Source organism: Parasteatoda tepidariorum, chromosome 4 (assembly GCF_982258835.1).
Source record: "Parasteatoda tepidariorum strain Cologne lab strain chromosome 4, Ptep-v5.0, whole genome shotgun sequence".
NCBI lineage: Eukaryota > Metazoa > Arthropoda > Arachnida > Araneae > Theridiidae > Parasteatoda > Parasteatoda tepidariorum.
The window spans coordinates 102,200,039-102,220,613 of record NC_141758.1 but is presented as its reverse complement, the minus strand read 5'-3'; the positions used below and the strand labels follow the sequence as shown (position 1 = coordinate 102,220,613).

General features: G+C 27.2%; 1 protein-coding gene across 2 annotated transcripts in view; it reads left to right on the top strand.

Annotated features, from left to right (window-relative positions):
• The window catches only part of kst (spectrin beta chain, non-erythrocytic 5 kst), a 194,958-nt gene that overhangs the window by 118,388 nt on the left and 55,995 nt on the right, over positions 1 to 20,575 (top strand). For both annotated transcript variants that reach the window (XM_087161839.1, XM_071181673.2), the window contains exons 22-36: positions 3,175 to 3,261; positions 3,420 to 3,482; positions 6,109 to 6,239; positions 7,153 to 7,212; positions 7,294 to 7,420; positions 8,569 to 8,633; positions 8,727 to 8,808; positions 11,172 to 11,249; positions 11,791 to 11,918; positions 13,739 to 13,976; positions 14,940 to 15,079; positions 16,104 to 16,227; positions 17,156 to 17,302; positions 18,047 to 18,310; positions 19,228 to 19,358. In XM_087161839.1, the coding sequence (XP_087017965.1) occupies positions 3,175 to 3,261; positions 3,420 to 3,482; positions 6,109 to 6,239; positions 7,153 to 7,212; positions 7,294 to 7,420; positions 8,569 to 8,633; positions 8,727 to 8,808; positions 11,172 to 11,249; positions 11,791 to 11,918; positions 13,739 to 13,976; positions 14,940 to 15,079; positions 16,104 to 16,227; positions 17,156 to 17,302; positions 18,047 to 18,310; positions 19,228 to 19,358 (1,865 nt within the window). The remainder of the gene's footprint in view (positions 1 to 3,174; positions 3,262 to 3,419; positions 3,483 to 6,108; positions 6,240 to 7,152; positions 7,213 to 7,293; positions 7,421 to 8,568; positions 8,634 to 8,726; positions 8,809 to 11,171; positions 11,250 to 11,790; positions 11,919 to 13,738; positions 13,977 to 14,939; positions 15,080 to 16,103; positions 16,228 to 17,155; positions 17,303 to 18,046; positions 18,311 to 19,227; positions 19,359 to 20,575) is intronic.

Below are 20,575 nucleotides of genomic sequence, written 5' to 3'. Positions count from 1 at the left end.
TTTTTTTTTTTTTTGTGGCAAATTTCTTATCTTTGTTGTTGTAGTTTATTTATGTCACACTAGAGCTACACAAGGAGGTATTGGTGATGATTTGTGAAACATCTCTGAGGATGATCTAAAGACATGCCTTCACAATTTAGATTCTTTATTGAGGGGATGGCACCCCATTTCGGTAGCTGACAACCTGCGCGCAAAGTTGAGCACTTTATGGTAGAATGATGGTTAATGTGAACCATTTAATGTGGACCAATGCTGCACACCCTTTGTCACTTGCCAGACTGATCCAAGTAGTCACCCACCCGCACATTGACCGCAGCCAGTGATGCTTGACTTCGGTGTTCTACTAGGAATTATGACTTAATGATCAGCACATTGCAGGACTATTTTGTCGTTGGGATGGTTTATTTTGTTCCTTTCTCATAACTATTAAGTGATTTGCAGACGTTTCAGTAAAGAACATCCACAGAGACAAGTGAGCAACTGTGGTTGTAGCAATATTTTCTTTATGTTATTATGTATTGAGCGATTTGTTATTAAGCATTTATGTAATGTGGAAGCCTTTCACATTGTTTTTCTTTATTGTTTATTTACAAGTAATTTTTTAACAAAATGAACGTAATTCTTTTAAATGGAATAAAATTTACAAACGCTCTACTTTTTCTTTTCTGTCAGCTTCAATAAAATGATTATTGAAAAGTTAAGGAAAAGTCTCTTGTGAATTCCGAGTTATGCTGTTAGTAACAGATTTTTATGCAGGCTTTGTAATAATCAACCAACTATTAATTAAAAATGTCCCCAATAAACCAAGGATATCTTCAAATAAGACTCATAATAAATGAGTTCCACGGTATATTTCACATACAAAATAAATTTCTAATTTTTTAAAAAAAATAATGTGTTTTCTTATAAACTTTGGAGGAAATAGTCTAGCTGGCTTTGAAGCTTAAGCCTGATAATTTAGGATGTCCAATTGTATCCGATTAAATAAAAATTATTTCTCATATTTTGAAGGAGGAGGATTTGGTTACTATCATATCAATCTGTCTTAATTTTTAGTAAGTATTGTCTGCATGATACTTAGCATCATCAGAATGATATATCCAATCCCTTGCATGGAGAGAATATATATGCTTGTTTTAATTTTGATATTTATGTGCTATGATTATTATTTAACTGATGAAATAAAAAGTATGACTTTTTTTTTAATTTATAAAACTAAAATACTACCTATATTTAATAGTGTTTGTTTTTGGCATCTTTGAGTTTAATCATAAATAAGAAAGCAACTTCTGTTTTCCCATTTCTAATGTTTGTTAACTTAAGAGCATAGTTATGTTTAGTTGATGTTTTTTGGAGTGAGTTACTTATGACTAAACATTACTTTCTAATTAAAATTTTGAACACTAAAATAACTAAAAAAATTTTTTATGACTTACAAAAATAAACTAGTTTAGCCTAACTATTTTTTAATAAAACTAGCCCTTTGTAAATAGGACTAGTTTTATTAAACTAACTAGTCCTTTGTTTGACTTCCATTTTGAAAAAGGAAAAAAAAATCATTAGGATGGCTCTGGGCTGTAGTGCTAAGAGGAAGGCCATCTTTTGTGCAATTCTTAAAAGGACGCTATACCGCGGGAGAAAATTTTAGTCGCAAATTCTCTTTCTCCTTCATTATTAATTTAAAATGTAGAAAAAGTGAGTTCATACAAACCTGGAGTAAACCATGAAGTTTCAAATAGTGAAAAAAAATTAAAATTATACAAATGAAAATAAATGAGATGATAACTTAAGATTACACAATAGAAAAGTTCTCTTCTAATAGTTTGTTTGCATTTTAATGTTTTGAAGTACTTTTTTCAGCAATTGACACTTCATGACTAACTCTAGGTGTGCCTAAACTCACATTTTTTTCTTTTTTTAAATTTTAATTTAGTAATTTAGAAAAAGAGAATTTGCGACGAACATTTTCTTCCTCGGTACGGTGACCTCATGATGGAGAGTGTATATTCATTTTTACCAAAAGAATGATACGGAAGTGTCAGTTTTGGTGGCAATTGTATATATTAACAGCAGTTGCCTAAAGTAATTACTGAGAGAAAGCATTTTTTATTTCTATAATCATGAGGCTTTTAAACTCCATGTTTTAGCTTCATACATATAGATATTTATTTTAAATAATTTCACCAAAATTCATTCTAAACTTTCTAAGGTATTTTTGCCAGAAATTAATCTTTGCTTACAAAGATTCATATATAGTTCTTTAATTGTTTTTAATTTAGGTGTATTTTTTATTTGAAAATCAATCTAAATAAATAATGTGTTTAGTTAAATCTTTTCTATTATAATTTTTGAAAAGTTCTTTGAAAATTTTGCATGGAATTTAGCATTGTGGTGTAAATGAATCCTAAATCCTTTTATTTCTCTTTTTATTTAAAAAAAAAATCTTCGTGTTTAATATTTTTTTATAATTAGATATATTTCATATAATATTAAATTTTTTAAGATTCATTCCTTTTATGCATGCCTTCTAGTAAGCAATAAACTAAGTAATTTTTCTTTTAAATTTTTAATTGAAATTTCTCATAACTTTTTTTTTTGTAAATTATAAGGAATATAACTAAAATTTATTTTAAATTTTTTTATTCTATTGGCCTCAATGAATGAAAAGTGATTATTAAGGATTAAATTTCGTCAAAGTAAAAGCAAGTTGTATTTTCTATTTGTAAAATTAAATTTTACTTATTAATTTTTTGAAGCTTTCTTATATTTCATAAAAGTATTTTTGATTGAAAAAGAAAGTGGGAAAAGTGTATTTTCCCCCCGATGAGATAGGGAGTTGGCAACGAAACAATCGAAAGACAAATGATAAATTCTTTCAGATCAGTTCTCAGAGAATACTCGACTACTTAAGATGTATCGCCCTAAGAAAGTTTTCCTTGCTACAAGTGAATACTGTGATATTCTGTAAAGAAAAAGTTTAAGTTGTTATTATCTTAACTGGAACCGCTTCGTAACAAAGCATAATTTTATGAGGAATGATTATAATATTTTTTTGCAGTTCAGTTTTTTTAAATCTCGTTTTTTTCTAGTCCACAATTTTTATATATGAAGCCAACAGATTATTCTTATGTAGTAATGTCAGTATTATATTAAACAGTTGATTGTTTTCTTTAGGCTCGAAGACATTTCTTGGAGGATGCCATACACTTGTTTAGTTTTTACAGAGAATGTGATGATTTTGAAGCTTGGATGAAAGACAAAGTAAGTTTTAGTTTCATGAGACAAAGAAATGTTCTTTAATTACTATTTATTTTTATGATTCATATAAAAATTACATTCTCAGTATTCTCTCTTTGTATTTTCTTAGATTTAGATGCTTAAGTTCAATTTTTATTTATTTATTTTTAATTTTTTTTTAGGATCGAATACTAACTACAAAAGATCCAAAAGAAGGAGTGGAAGTTATGAAAAAGAAATTTGAGGTTTCGTTATATATTTTATTTAATATTTCATACTTGTCTGCAATTTATATTTCTATGTATGCGAATTTGGCAATTTCACCTAGAATCAAGTTTCATCTAAAATCTAAAAAAAGAAGTTTAAATTAATTTTAATTATACTTAGTACTGTTTTTTATTTATTCATATTTTATTGTCATTCACAAATTATCTGCAGATAGCTCTTAATTTTCAATTCCTGATCAATAATTGTTTTTATATTCCGGGTGTTCATTTCTGACGAACCTTAAAATATAATATTTTAGAATCTTTGTCAATAATGAAGAAAAAATAAGACATTAGGGGTTGCCAATTAATACTGAAGCTAAACAAATCTAATGACTCACTAGCAAGGAAGGCAGGAATTAAAGTATTAAGGCTTGTTTGATTGCTAGAGAAAGGAGGAAAGAGTTGGAAAGTGATTATTAAAAACACTTCGAGGTTTCAACAGGCATTTAAGCAAGCAACATGAGTGATGTCGTCAGTTCTACCTTTCTCTCTAGCGATTGAACAGATTTCAATATATTTTTTTCTCTCCTTAACTATTAATAGTGACCATTGATATGGATAATTTTTTGACACTTCACTTGAGATAAAGAATCTAAAAATATATATTAAGGGCTGTGATTATGAAACAATATCCAAAAACGTTTATTTTACATTACAATAAGTTATGTGTTAAAAAATTGTTTCACAGTAATTCTGTAGAATAATTAATTATAAATAATAATTGTTAATGACATTTAATGTATGACATGTATGTTTCAAAGACTTAATTATGTTATACAATTAATTATTCATCAATTTGTGAGTGCCTTCTTTTTTAGCTAACTTCCTATTATTTTTAAATTTTCAGTAATTCCCTATTAAGTTTAAATTTTTTCAAATCAAAATCATATCACACTTCTGTTTGATAGTTCACATTTTTTCTGGCATCTTAGACCAAATAAGGCAATATTCAAGGCATTAAGCTTTGAATATTGCTTTATTTGGTTAACAAAACATTGTTTAGAACTTTATTCAGGTGGACTATTGATGTAAATTTTAAAAACAAGTGATTGTTTAAAAAAAAAAAAAGCATTTCTTAAAAAACTATTTTTTTGCTGAATTTATTATTGTTTTAAATTAAACTTAAGCTAAATATACCTAATCTCTTACTTTTGATTTTCTGTCTATTAAAAATTTAACTTTGTTTGTATATTATTTTTAGTTTCTACCATTAAAATTATTTGTTTTATAGATTTGGCAAGTAAGTATTCTATATGTGATGTATTATGGTGAGGGGTTTACAGTAATAAAACACATTTTTGAATCATTTTTAATATTGCTTTAAGTGTTAAGTAGCTTTTTTAATTTTTATTATTGTATTCAAATATTTAATTAATTTAAATTAATAAAGTATTTTCTATGGTTGAAGGAAAATTGTCAAATTTCTTTTTAATTTGATAATTTTAGTAGAATCATTTATTAATTATGCATGCTGTCTGTTAATTATGTTAAATCATGCTGGATCAAAATAGTGTAATTTCTTTAAATGCCAACCATGTCGGAAAATATTTTTTTACCTAAGCAACTATTGCAGTGTTTGTAGTTTCTGATGAAGAATTAAAGTCTCATTAAATTTAAAAAAAGAAAGAAAGAACGCAAGAAAATGTGAATCTGTATTTGGCTTCTTTTGTTTACAAAAACTAAATCTTAAATTATTAGCTTTGGTTATCTAATGTTTGGGCTATGGACTAATCTACTAACTGATATCATCTTATTTGGCTGAATAAATGCAAATAATGCAAAATGAAAGAGATTTTACGAAGCAAATGATTTTTTAATAAAAACTTCTTATTTAAATCTTTACTTACCTTAAAATTTAAAGCTGAAGTAGCTTAGGGAATAGCGTACTCTCCTTTTAATAAACTGGTGGCTTAGGTTCCAATCCCTGCAATGGCTGGTGGATATCAATTTTGCCAACCTGCACCTACCACAGTGCTGACCTAAAAATATCTCTAGTGGTATATAGAACATTTTGGTTAGAGTCCCCTTGCTCTATGGCTAACCCTGGGAGGTTTTTATGGATTTCCTCATCGTGTAATTCAAATGTGTGTTAGTTCCACTAAAATGCTCAATACAATGACTAGTTTGACCAAATGTTTTTTCTCTAATATGCTTTGTCTTCTGGGTTGAGTTCAAGGGTCTGTCCAGGCCAAATTTACTACTGTTTAGCAGTAGTTTCACAAAATACTTTTTCTTAAAATGTAATTTTTGTATCCCTTAAGAAACGATAAATCCTTATTTTTGTGTTGATTTTTTAATATAATTTTTAATTTTCACAAGTTATGTCTAAAATTTCACAAAATATGTACCTCTTAGAAAAACCTAGACAGGCCCCTGGAGTTAAAAATTACGAGTCTGAGGAGTTGAATTTTGATAGCCATGAACCTAAAAGTGGTTGTTTAATGCCTGTTATACAATAAAATAAAATTTCTTAGCATTTGGCATTTTTTTAAAAGTTTAAATGACATTAGTTTTTTTTTTCTTTCTAATTTCTTTCAGTCGATTTTTTCTTAAAATAAGCAATTGATTTAAAGCATTTAATCTAATTTCATTGTTTTTGCAGAACTTTTTGACTGACTTATCTGCCACTAGTCGTCGTGTTGATGAAATTGATGGGTGTGTTGATGATTTTGTTAAAACTAAACATAGTCAATTAGGAGCTGTGAAATCAAGACAAAATCAAATTCATGACAGGTATGGCGTCTTCACTTCTGAATTTATAAACGATATTTGTTATGAAATATTCCTTGTCTATTAAATTATTTGAATTTATTTTATTTTTAAGCTTTCTTTTAATAGATTCTTTCTTTATTATTTTAGTTAATAAATATTTTTGATTATTATTTATTTATTATTTTGTGTGTAAACATTAAAATAATTTTTATTTCTTTATTAAGTGAATAAATTTCAAGTGAAAAAATTTGAATAGTTGTTTCCCTATTATTTTAGGTAAAAAGTTGACATAATTGAAGTTCTTTTATTATTTCAAGTAGAGAAATTTAAGTAATTTTTGTCTCTTTTGAAGTAGAAAACTAAAAATAATTGTAATCCTTTAATTTTGATAAGTAAATAAATCTAAATAATTGTTGTTTCTTCATTGAAGATGAAAAAGTTTAAATTATTATTTTTTTTTTTTTGTTTCTTTTTTTGTTATTTGAAGTGGAAAACTAAAAATAATTGTAGTCCTCTTCTTTTAATAAGTAAACAAATCTAAGTGATTGTTGTTTCTTCATTGAAGATGGAAAAGTTATGTTATTATTATTATTTTTTGTTATTTGAAGTGGAAAACTAAAAATAATTGTAATCTTTTTATTTTAATAAGTAAATAAATCTAAATAATTGTTGTTTCTTCATTACCGGTGGAAAAATTTAAATTATTAGTATTATTATTTTGTTGTTATTTGAAGTGGAAAACTAAAAATAACTGCAATCCTTTTATTTTAATACTTTAATAAGTAAATAAATCTAAATAATTTTTGTTTCTTCATTAAGGAGTGAAAAATTATTATTTTTTTTTTGTTATTTGAAGTGGAAAACTAAAAATAATTGTAGTTCTCTTATTTTGATAAATAAATAAATCTAAATAATTGTTGTTTCTTCATTAAAGGTGGAAAAGTTTAAATAACCTAAAGACAGACATTGAGAAGAGCTTAGAAGGTGCCACTAGGTAAGTAGATTGAATTGAGTCTATATTCTGAGAGCATGTGCAACGTAACCCATTGTAATCTATATATAATATTTAATTTAGTGTTGAGTTGTTTGAGAGAACCTGCGATGACGCGTATGAATGGATGTTAGAGAAGCTTGAAAAAATTGAGACTGATGACCTTGGGAGAGATATGAAAACTGTCCAAGCCTTACAGCGTAAACATCAGGTATGGTAGACAATTTTTCTTAAAGGGAATGCCATACCGCAGAAGAAAATTTTAATCGCAAATTCACTTTCTCCTTCATTACTAATTTAAAGTGTAGAAAAAATGAGTTCAGACAAACCTAGAGTAATCCATAAAGTTTCAAAAACTGAAAAGAAAATTTTAAAATATACAAATGAAAACAAATTATGAGATGATAACTTAGGAGTATGCAACGGAGAAGCTCTCTTCTAGTAATTTGTTTGAATTTTTATAGTTGAAAGAATTTTTTTTCTGAAATTGAAACTTCATGACAAACTCTAGGTTTTCCTGAACTATATTCTTTAAAATTTTAAATTGGTAAGAAAGGAGAAAGATTTTTTTCCCACCATATGGCTTCTTGTTAAGAATTCTTATTGATAACTTGACTAAAATATATCAAATGTTTCTTTTCATTTAGACAAAAAATAAAAATATACGTTCAAAAAGTCTACCAAAGAAAGTTCAAAACTTGTAATGTGGTTCTAAATATTAATAATTAATATCTTTATACTGAATTCTGCCATGCTGTGTAGAAAATGAAATAGAATTTGTGCATTCTTAGTAAAAAAGGAAATATAAAATCTCTTTTATACTAGTACATATTTCATTTACATCCTTCCCCCTTGGTCCATCTTTTTTTGATAAGTATTCTGTTGCTTCTTATTTAATCACAACCAACTTCATAGTTCTCAGTTGCATTTGTCACTTTCGATATTGTTAATAATATTCAATGATTTTAATTATTAATTATTATATAAAACCATAACAACAGCTCAAAATTTATGACAAAGCTTATAAAACAAAAAATAATTGCATTCCGCAAGCTGCATTCATAAATAAGAATACTCTTTTATCTTATTTTTGATAAGGTATTTAATTTGCTTGTAAAGTGTTGTTTCCATTTTTCTTTACCATTTTTACCATCAGCTTTTATTTACCATTTCTTTCATTAAAAATTTATTGATACATATTATATTCACTCATAATTTATTGTACTATTACTTTTTGTGTGAAAAGATCACTAATTATATAAGTAAGATTAGTTATGTTAATATTTTGAGTAAATATTTGTTCATATGTAAATATTTGTTCATATATGTAATTACTACTGTTTGTAAATATTTATTTAGAATATTGAAAGAGAATTGGCACCAATTGAGGAAAAATTTAATAGAGTCAATCTATTAGCCGATTCGTAAGTACACCGTTTTGACAAATATGTTTTTTTTTGTGTGTTTAGATAGTAGAAAAAATTATTTACTCTTTTTTTTTATACTTCTTTTTGTAGTGTGAAATCATCATATCCTACAGAACGAAGCAATGTGACCACTCGACAGCAAGAGCTAAATGATCTTTGGGTTAAAGTAAAGGTAAGGTTATTTTTTTATTTCTTGAAATATATTGATATAACCTCTAAGGTAGTAGTTCTGAACCAGAGGTATTCATGCCTAGAGAGAATTTCATGACCATTATTAAACCGTTTTCTAGTATAATATATTATAGAATTGAATTTGATTGAAAACAGCTTTTAAAAATCACAAAGAGTAAAATGTTTATAAAAACCCATATGTGTTTCAGTGTTTGGTACCTGTTCATCTGATGGTTTCTGCTATCAGTTAGATTATCTTCCCTGGGGTCTCCAACTTACACGAGTCTGGAAGCCGCAATTAAAAACACCAGTCAAATGGCAGACCTCAACTTAATCAAAATTTTATATAGGACTCTTTTATGTTTGAAGGGACATTAAATATTAATGTCAGATTTTTATCAATTTGTATAAAACAAAGGAATTAAATTGAATGTTAAAATATTCTGGCTACAGAATTTACAAATGTAAATAATTTTGTCCAAAATAAGTGGTTTGAAGAAGCTGTAGCGGAGAATTTCTTCGAGAAAATTTCTAATATACACATGCTAAATAAAATTTGCAAAATAAATATAAAAAAAAGAGCAACATACAAGATTATTTTTGTATTTGAATAAATATTTTCTTGGATACAAAACAGGAGAAATAAATTTTTTTGCACCGGTGGTATGTTAAATTTCCAGAAACGAATATTTTTTTTAAGGAAAGAAAAGTATTTTAAACCCATACAGATTTTTGTGCGAAAATTTTCCGCAAAAAAATGACAACTAATATATTATAGTTCGCAGGCCACAAAAAAAAAGGGTTCGCGGGCCGCCAGTTAGTAACCACTGATATATCCTTGTGAGAGAAAATTTCTATTAAGTCCTTCAAATGAAGACATGCCAATGTGGCAAAGAAATGCATTTAGATTTTAATAAAAATTTATTATTTGGGGCTTTTAAGTGTTCTCTTTAATTAAGTTTATTTTCCATTGGTTATAAAGCATATTATTTGTGTCTTAACTACCACTAAGAATATTAAATGCCGATTGCCAGGTATACAAGACATATTAACTTGATTCCATCTTGAGGTTGAATGGTTCACATTAAACAGTTTGCTCATAAAATAACTCTCAAAAATTCAGTGAAGGAAATAGAATCCTCTGGACATTAAATAAATAAGTTAAGAAATAAATAAATGAGCTAATAATAAATAAATAAAAGGAAATTAACTAGTGGCATTGTTCACCGAATTTGCTCATAAAATAACACTCAAAAATCCGGTGAAGGAAATAGAATCCTCTGGACAATAAATAAATAAAATAAAGAAATAAATAAATGAGCTAATAATAAATAAATAGAAGGAAATTAACAGCATAAATTAACTAGTGGCATTATTCACCGAATTTGCTCATAAAGTAACATTCAAAAATCTGATGAAGGAAATAGAATCCTCTGGACAATAAATAAATAAAATAAAGAAGTGAGTTAATAATAAATAAATGAAAGGAAATTAACAGCATAAATTAACTAGTGGCATTGTTCACCAAATTTGCTCATAAAATAACACTTAAAAATCCGGTGAAGGAAATAGAATCCTCTGGACAATAAATAAATAAAATAAAGAAGTAAAGAAATGAGCTAATAATAAATAAATAAAAGGAAATTAACAGCATAAATTAACTAGTGGCATTGTTCACCGAATTTGCTCATAAATTAACACTCAAAAATCAGATGAAGGAAATAGAATCCTCTGGACAATAAGGAAATGAGCTAATAATAAATAAATAAAAGGGAATTAGCAGCATAAATTAACTAGTGGCATTGTTCATCGAATTTGCTCATAAAATAACACTCAAAAATCTGATGAAGGAAATAGAATCTTCTGTGCAATAAATAAATAAAAGGAAATTAACTGCATAAATTAACTAGTGGCATTGTTCATCGAATTCTATCACAAATAAAATTCTGGAAGGGGAGTTATGTGGCGTAACTACCACTATAAACATTAAATATCAATTCACTAGTATGTAAGGCATGTTAACTTGATTCTATCTTGAGGTACCTTTTGACAGAAGAAGGTTGACATTGTCGATAAACTATCCCCTTATTGGTGACCTCCGGACGTGATATGAACTCACCAACATCGATGGATGATCCACATTGCTAAGTTGATTTGCTTATCTCCTTATAATCAATCCATTTTAAATTATTTAATTATTAATTAGGAAAGATGTAAGTTCCTTCCTGGTGTTTCTTAACTTTCTAAATGTTTACAAATAAACGTATGTAAAATTTTGTTTCGAGTAGTGTCCTAAATGTAAAGTTTCATTCAGCGTTGAGTTATTTCTGGTATATAACTGAAATAATTTAATTTTTATTTTAGGAAAAAGCTGCCCAAAGACGTGCCAGATTAGATGAATCACTAGGTTTGCAAATATTTAGAAACAGTGTGAAAAGCCTTGTACGTATAAATTTGCTCATTTAAAATTATATTTTTTTTGAAGATTAGATATACTGTTCTAAAATTCAAACAATTATTTTTAGAACTCTGATATCAATTATAGAAATATTTCAAAATACATTGACATTCACTGTTGCTTGTATTTATTGCAATACATCTTAGCCTAGCTTAGAATTTTGTTAATATATCATAAATTTACTGAATAATTGCATTAATAAATCACATCATAAGATTTATTCACCCTTAAAAAATTATTTTATTATTTATTTATTTTATTTGAAGAATTACTTTTAGCTCAGGCAGAAAAACTTTTGTTTTGACATTTGATTTTTAAAAAAGCAATCGACTGTTTTCTTTTCTTCTTTTTTTCAGTTTTTAAAAACCTCTTAGTGATTGTTTTTCATTTAAGTTATTTAACCATTAACATATCTTAGTAAATAGTTTTGTGTGCTATAAAGTATAGAGTTCTAAAGAGTGGAAATATTGATAATGTTTACATTTTTGTTACCCAGTTTCTCATTAAATGCTTTTTTTCCTCAAGCTTACATGGGTGAGTGGTGTTAAACAGTCTCTGAACAGTGATGAACCTGCGCGAGATGTTGCCACTGCAGAAAATCTTTTGAAAAAACATCAAGACCTTGGTGATGATATAGCAGCACATCAGGATGAGTGAGTTTTTTTTTCTTTCTACAATTTATGTTTTTTTACTGGCAATTCTATTTTCTCAATGAAAATAATTTTTGTCTAAGCATATTTTCTATTTAATTGACTTTCTCTCACCTTAATTATTTTCAAGGGGAAAATAGTTTTTTTTTTAATTTTTTCTACTTTAGTTTCAAATACTTTTAGATCTCCATTGTGTTTTTGTTCTACACTGTATAAGTTGTTTAACTCAATTTCCTATTTCATTTATTCCCCATTTTATTCCTTTAAAAACAATTACTATACACATAATTGGAAAAAAAACATTTAAGATTAGAAATTTGGCTTATTTCTTTTATTATTTTTGTCACTATCTAACCTCTAACTCAGTGATTCTCAACCTTTTTTTTGTTGCGGCACACTTTTAACAATTTCGAAATTTGACGGCACACAATGAAAAAAATTAGATTTAAAGTAGTTTAATTACCTATTTTATACGGTGTTAAATAGTTTGTGATAATAATTTTGAATGTGAAATAAAATAATATGTACTACAAAAGCAAATTTATTAAGGGATTAATTATTTCTTTCAACCAATTTTTTATTAGCTAGTAACAGTTATTTATTTTTTGCTAGTTATTAATTGTTAGCTTGCTTTCTATAGTAATTAACTGTTAGTTTTTTTTGCATTAACTGATATTTTTTTGTGATTTCTTGTTAACTAGTTCTTTTGCTAATTATTAATTGTTAGCTTAATTTTTGAAAGTTATCCTTTATTAATTTGTTTATTAATTGCATAGCTTACTTTAGTGATTAGCTCTTATAACATTTTTTAAAATTGTGTGTCATATATAATTTAAACACTTCCATCTTATTTTATTATTGTCAGAGACAAGACAATCGCCGACAAAGGTGTTCACGTGGTTAAAGCGTGGAAAAATTACAAAAAGTATATATGTATATATATATAAATTTTTCTTTAATTTAAACTTTACTCATAATAAAAAAAAGCATTATAATTTTTATTGTATCATTTCTAATATTTGGCGGCACATTTTAAGAATTTGGCGGCACACAAAAGTGCCACGGCACAGTGGTTGAGAATCACTGCTCTAACTCATAGTTTTTTTTTGAAGGAAAAAAAGGTTCATTTTTTACAAAATGAGTTTGAAAAACCACAAATAAAGCAATAATTAATTAAAGCAATAATTAATTAAAAAGCAAGATTGCAATGCTATTTTTTGTTCCTTAAATTTTTATTTACCGATCAGTACAGAATAAGTGTGTATTCATGAAAGGACATAAAAAAAGTCAGCTATTGGTAGGAGGTCATAAAGCTTCATGAGTTTGAAATCAAAATCACTCCTCCTTTTGGAACTGTTTTTCAGACTGGTGCTACCAGATACACTTTGAGTAGCCAGATACTAACTTGAACAAGAATATTATCTTGTTCAAGCTTCTGTTTCCTCCTCTACTTAGCTCATGTGTGTCTTGTTTCTTTTCTACTGTCACTTAGTGTCCATTTCTGTACCTTCATTTTTGCTTTATTCGTATGTTAAACAAAATATTCTTTATTCTTAATCTGATACATCTTGTCAAAAATAACGTTTAGTTCTAACAAACTGAGTTGTTGCTTTTGGAGCTCCCACTATGTTATACTTTGAATAATTTCTTATACAATATTCATCTTATTTTATGATTGTAATAAAACAAGCTTAGATGTGAGGAGCTTATAATTTCACTAGTGAATAAAAAGTTAAAGATAAAATTGTTTGCTAACTATTTATTTTTGTTTTACTCTAAATCATTAAAAAAATTTTAAGCCACATCAATTTTTTGAATTACAGATTTACAGATATTCAAGGATTAGGTGTAAGCTTACTTCAGAAGAATCCAGAGTCAATGGAAATTCGAGATGCACTAGTGCAGCTACAAGAAGAACAGGACGCCATACATCGAGGTTGGCAGGAAAAAGGGGATTGGCTGAGGCAGTGCATGGATTTGCAAGTTTTCACTCGAGAAGCTGATCAGATCGATAGCATAACAAACAGTCATAATGCCTTCTTGGAGTTTGAAGATCTTGGTGTAAGTAGTGGGCTTAAACAATCTATCAAAATAGTTTTTGTGATTATATTGTATTGTTTATTATTGAAAACGAAACTATAATATAGTTTGTAAACAAATTTTTAATAAATTTAAAGATTCCAATGAAGATGGATTTTTAAACTTCAAAATTATTGATAATTTTTTAAAACTATGCGAAATTCAGAACACTTGAATTCTAGTACAGTTGGTTTTTTTTCAATTTATTTTTAACTAGTACCTTACATTTATAGTACAAGCATCTGTGTTATCTGTTTTTGTGAACATTGATTATTTACCTTAATACACATTTTTGGAAGACTTTTTTATTGTTTCATGAAAGATTAACTTATTCTAACTCTTGAAATAAATGTATTTTAATATTGCCATGAAAATTTACTTATGTTACTATAAAAAGATAAATCTGTTGTTTGAAAATTAAATTCAAAGAAAGTTTTCTGATACTTTTATAAACATTGATTATCTCTACACATTTAAATATATTGAAGCTATTTTTATCATTCAGTAAATTATCAACTTATGTTAACAATTTAAATAAATGTTTTATTTTGTATTTTAGTATCAGTAAGAAAATATTTCCGCTAAAAATAGCTGCATACTAAAAAATTGCCACTTGTCAACAGAAAAGCTTGTTAAATCCTTGTACAAAGTTGTGCCTTGTAAACTGGATCACTAAAAACATTGCTGTTTTTTTTCCCCAGTTAATGCCTCTAAAGCCACAAAAATATTTTTTTGATGTTTTCTCATTACTGTTTTTATTGTGTTTTGGTGTTTAGTTAATTTAATAATCTTTATAAAATGTTTTTTTTTTAAAATCCAGCAAAATATAAACTGTTATATCACTGAAAATCTGAATTTAAAAGAAAAAATAATTAACAAAAATATTTTTACTCTAGTTTTATATTTTTCATTTGTTTTACAATCAAAATTCTTTGTTATTTTCAGACAAATTTGGATGATGTTGAAACTTTATTAAAGAGACATGAGAATTTCTTAAATACACTTATTGCTCAAGATGAAAGGTTGAGAACTTTTAGTGAAATGGCTGACAAACTTATTGCTGCAAGGCACTACGAGAGTAAATAGTATGTCTTCATTTATGCTTCTTTTTAAAAAACAATAAATTAAATATAACATTGCTCATTATGCATATGCTTCATTACATTGTTTATGTAATTTCGCATATGTGTAAATAGGACATTTTATTCGATAACTTTGTATAATGATTAAAAATATTGTATTGCTTATGAAAATTTTATTTCATTTTTAATTATGATGTGTGATTGTTTGTAATTTTTGATTTTAGTTTGATTTGTAAAAAATACACCATTGTACTTTAATGCGTAAAATTTAAATTCAATAATTGCATGCTACTTAAAATTTTTTGAAAAGATGGTTTAATAATTTTTTTTCAATCATATTACTTTTACGATCAATAGAAGAATATTCCTTTTATATTATACTTTTGCGAGATTATGAATCAAATGTCGCCTGCGTCATTTTGTGTCTGTTAACAAGTATGTATAATGTTTATCGTTATATAATTAACATTAAATACTAATAGTCAACATTAAGTGACTGTCTTTAATTTTGATTTTCTTTGAGGGAATCAAAATTAAAAATGTTAGATTTGTGAGCTATTCATGAAAACCATTTTTAACTTAACTGTATTGAGTATTTACTAGACAAATGGAAATTTAAAAAAATATATTTAGATAATTTCATTGGACTTTTGTCACTAGAATTATGGTATAGTTCGCCACAAACATGTGAACAAACTCTAAACTTGCACATAATTCTTTTTAATGTGCAATATGCATGATCGAAGTATTTAATCACATTCTATCCTTTGAATTTGATTATTTTAACAAATTTTATTGTCTACACATGACTGGAACAAAGCATTCTGTTTAAAATTAATTTTAATATTCAACTAAATGTTGTATTTTATAATAAACAATTGAACTTACATTAATGTTTTAAAGCTAAGAATTATCATAATTTTCTCACCATGATTAAAGTTTCTTAATATTGCATCAATTTTTTAATGTACTATCAATGCAGAAAAAATTAGTTCCTGAACCTTTGCTAAAATAAATTTTTTTAAAGCATTGATGAAAAGAGGAAAAGTGTTTTGACACAGCGCCAAGCAGTTAAAGAAAAGGCAGAACAACGTAAAGCCATGCTTTTATCTTCTCATGCATTCCAAGAATTCCGTACAGATGTTAACCAGGTAAATATTCAATTACTCATTTGTCAAATTTGTTGTCTTTAAATTACATGGTGCTTTGTGTTTTTATAAAGTGCTTAAAGCTGTTTATTTTCGATTTTTGTTTTTTAAAAGTTTTTAAAGGTGCTCTTTTCGTTGCTTTTTTTTATAAAGAAAAATGCTTAATATTCCCTTTTCCAAAATAAGATATTTTTCTTTACTATGTCGATTTTCGCCACATATTATCTATTTCGACAATCCATTTGGACATACCGTCGGTCTGTAATGTATGAAAGCGACAATAATTTTACCTGTTTGATGAAATATTTTAGAGTCCGCATGTGCGTATACTGAGCTGGGTTCGGTGAGATTCTTGCACTCTCATTGGCAACTCTGCTGTATTTTGCAAGATATTCTCAATTTCTGGCTTCCTATTCCACCCTTTGAAATCGAACTGAAAAATCTTTTGGATCTTTTTGTGGTGGCTAATATAATCAACAAAAAAGTTCTTTGTCAGAAACTAGTTATTTTATCAAGATCATGTTAAGTCTTCGAAAATTCAAAATTATTTTGCATTTTGTTAATGTATATACATAGTGCTTAAAAATATTTTTAGTGCTTAAAAAGTAACTAAAAGGTGTTTATTTTTTGTTGAAAGATTTGGCTACACACCCTGAATTATTTTGACGTAATATGTGGGCTTGTAAAGGCTACATATCATTTATCTGTTAATTATTTTACTGTTATCTATTATTTTATTGTTAATGCTAACTTTATGGGAATGAATGAATTACTGTATAATTTGTTTAGAAAGTTGTATGATTTTTTTTCTTCTTCTATTTGATGTAAAATTCTTGTAAGTGCATTTTATCTTTATTGACCTGAAATATTTATATGTATTTCTTTATTATTTAGTATTTTTGAGACTTCTTAAGCATTATTTGTTTTTTAGCTGTCTGCATGGATTCAAGAGAAATTAAAAACTGCTTCCGATGAATCTTATAGAGATTTGACAAATCTTGAACGAAAGCTACAAAAACATGAAGCATTTGAAGCTGAATTAAAAGCAAATGCTGAAAGGCTTGATTCTATTAATAAGGTATATTAATTTTCTTTCATCTTGAAATTGTAGCTTTGAATTAAGTTTAATGGTTTTAGAGAGTGTGATAATTAAGAATGCTAATTTAAAACTGAAATGGTGGATCATTCTATAATTTATATAATCCTTCTTCTTTTCTACAAGAAAAAAAAAAGTTTAAAAAATAGGGACTATTTGCCCTATATTTTTCTCCTTTTTCTTTCACTTATGAAATATTCACTTTTAACCTTTGGCAAGCAATGCAAACTGCTGCTTTTTGTTTAAAAAAAGCAGTTTCTTTCTAAATTTAAAAAAAAAAACATATTAAAATACTCAATATATAACTAGATATCTATAAAGATCTCTTTTTGAGATTCACATAAATTATATTACATTTCGAAATGGTACTAAGATAAATTTTTTCTCTCTGTCTTTTAATTACCTAAATTTCTTAGCATTGGTTAACAATCTTGTATTGAAGATTAAATTACGAAAAATTTTTTTGTAGAGAAGCACAAAATACTTTTTTTTAAATAGAATTTTGCAAATAGCTGAAAAGTACTCATTTCTTTATTATTTTAATCTTAAAAACCAAGATGAATTTTTTTAGAAAAATTTGTTGGATCATTTACGATGATTTTCACTTTGAAAAATTTTTCAAAGAAACTGCACACTTGATCTTTAGTCTGAATATCAGGGAGATTCCTGTTGTAATGTATTTAATTTCGTACGAGATACTAATTTTTCATTTCTTAACATTTGCAGAATGGTGGAAGTCTTCTTACTGGTGGTCACTATGCAGGTGAAAAAATCCAAGCACTTCTCAAGCAGCTGAATGAGCAGTGGGAGGAATTGTGTGCAAAAACTGTGGAAAAGGGACAAAAATTGAGAGAGGCAAATGCACAGCACACATATAATAGAACTCTAGAAGATGCTCGAACTAAGTTAGATGAGCTAGAAAACTCATTGGCCTCTGAAGACCTTGGACATGACCTTAGAAGTGTTAAGAAGCTTCTGAAACGACATCAGGTTAGATAAACTAATATATTCTGTAAAATTGCCTTTTCTGTCTTTTTTATAGTTTTGTGTTCTCACTATATTTACGTGGTAGTTTTAATAAAAAAGTAATCTTGCCTTTGCACATAAGGCAAAAAATTATATTGCTTTTCTTATACTTAAATTTAAATAAATTCTAAACTGTTACATGACACCTTGTGTTGCATCCAAGAACGAAATTTTTCTAATGTTATGCAACAACACTTAATAATTACATATGTTCTGCGGATATTATCGCAAAAATAGACAATTAAGTCTGGCATGTTGAGTTATTATCAATTTTTTTAAAAGACGAATTATTTTAATTTGCTTACAAAATTTAAAAAAAAAAGAAATCTTAATTTGTTTAATATCAAATTATGAGCGGTGATGGCTCTGAGAATAAAGCGTTTGCTTTTCAATGAGGTGAACTAGGTTTGAATCGCAGCGATGGCTGGTTGATACGAATTCCGCATCTGGCTTGCACCGACCATAGTACTGATGTAAAATATCCTCAATGCTCTGTGATAGGTGGATCAACGGGTTAAGTCCTCTTGCCGTCAGACTAACCGTGGAAGGTTTTTGATTGATTAAGGATTCAGGAGTTCCCTTGTATTTTGGATTGGGTTCAAACTTACAAGGTTACTGAATTGAGCATAAGCAGTTGTTAACCCACAAAATTGGATCTGCTGTTCAACGACGGTTATAAAATAAAATATCAAATTATGAATAATAGCTTTCGTAAAAAAGAAAAATTATTAATACTACATAAAGCTTCCATCAGGACTTAGATATAAATAGGCTGCTTTGATTGGATGTAAATAGTCTGTGATGTCTGTTGCAGTTTTGAACACTTTCTGTTTTAAGGAGGTTGAAGTAATTTTCAATATGTTATAATTTTCTTTTTTCAGATGCTTGAAAATGAGCTTTTAACCTGGGAGACAAAAGTTACCGAACTTGTATTTCTTGGTGAAGAAATGGCTAGCCAAGGTCATTTTGATGCTCAGAATATACTAAAAGGGACAAAGGCTGTTTCTGAAAGGTATTTTTGTATTTTTAAATGCAATTTTAAATTTGTAAAAAATTCTTTCAAATTAAGTCCATCATTTTTTAAAATTACAAGAGAGCTGGCTATTAATTGAAACTTAACCCAGCAGTTTTAAATTTTGTTGTTCTTTATCTAAAGCTCTCATTGCTGATTATGAAAGCAGCATAAAATTTCAACATGATAAAAATTTTCAAGTTATTTTTCAAGCGTTTGTAATCTAGAATTTGATACTTATTATTTACAGGGTATCCGCACACCTGGAAAGTCATGGATTTCGGTATTGAACAAAATTTGTCATGAAATGTCGTGATTTTAACTATTTTTTTTAAAAAAAAATCATGAAAAGTCATGGATATAAGTCGGATTAGGTTGAAAGTTAGGATTAAGGACGCCGAAAAATCTAATTTTTAAAATGGAATTCACCCCTTCCCCCCATTTCATGGTGTTCCGAATATCTGAATTTGTAACAAAATCCCCACTCACTCATATTTGATTAAAATTTAAAATGTTTTTATTGTGTTCTTTAAAAATTATAGTGTTCTTTTAAAAAATGAAAGAAATAACATAATTTCTAGAGCGAATTAGCTTTTAAACTTCAGTGATTTCAGAATTTTTGTTATTTATTTTTTTTATTTTATCAATTTAAAATTCTAGCAGAAGCAAGCCAGTCATTGTCAAATTTTTTATTCCAAAATGAGAACAGAAAAATCAGGACTATTTCTTTCCTTTCTGATGATCAAGAAAAGTATCTTTAAAATATAATTCTGCAGAAAAAGACAAGAAAAACAATTTTTGCTTTTGTATTTTTTTCAGCTATTTTATTGTTTAAATTTTTTCTTTACTCTGTTTTTTAAATATAAAATCTATAAATATGAAAATGCAGAGTATAACAGTTTCCATTATACCTATCATTTCAATGAATGTTATTATAATGCTTTTTTAAATTTATTGTTGTGTTTTTGTCGGAGAAAATAGTAACTTCGTTAAGTCATGAAAAATTCTTGGAATTAGTCATGAAAAGTTGTGAATTTGAAAATCTAAAATGTATGAGATACCTTGCATTTACGAAAACCATGAAGCCAATTTCATCAAGACTTTGCTCAATTCTCGTTACTAGCTACTCATAATACACATAATTATATCAAATTCATACCTATTGGTTATGGGACGAATGTTCTTGTTAGCAATAATTCAGAAAAACAGTCATTAAG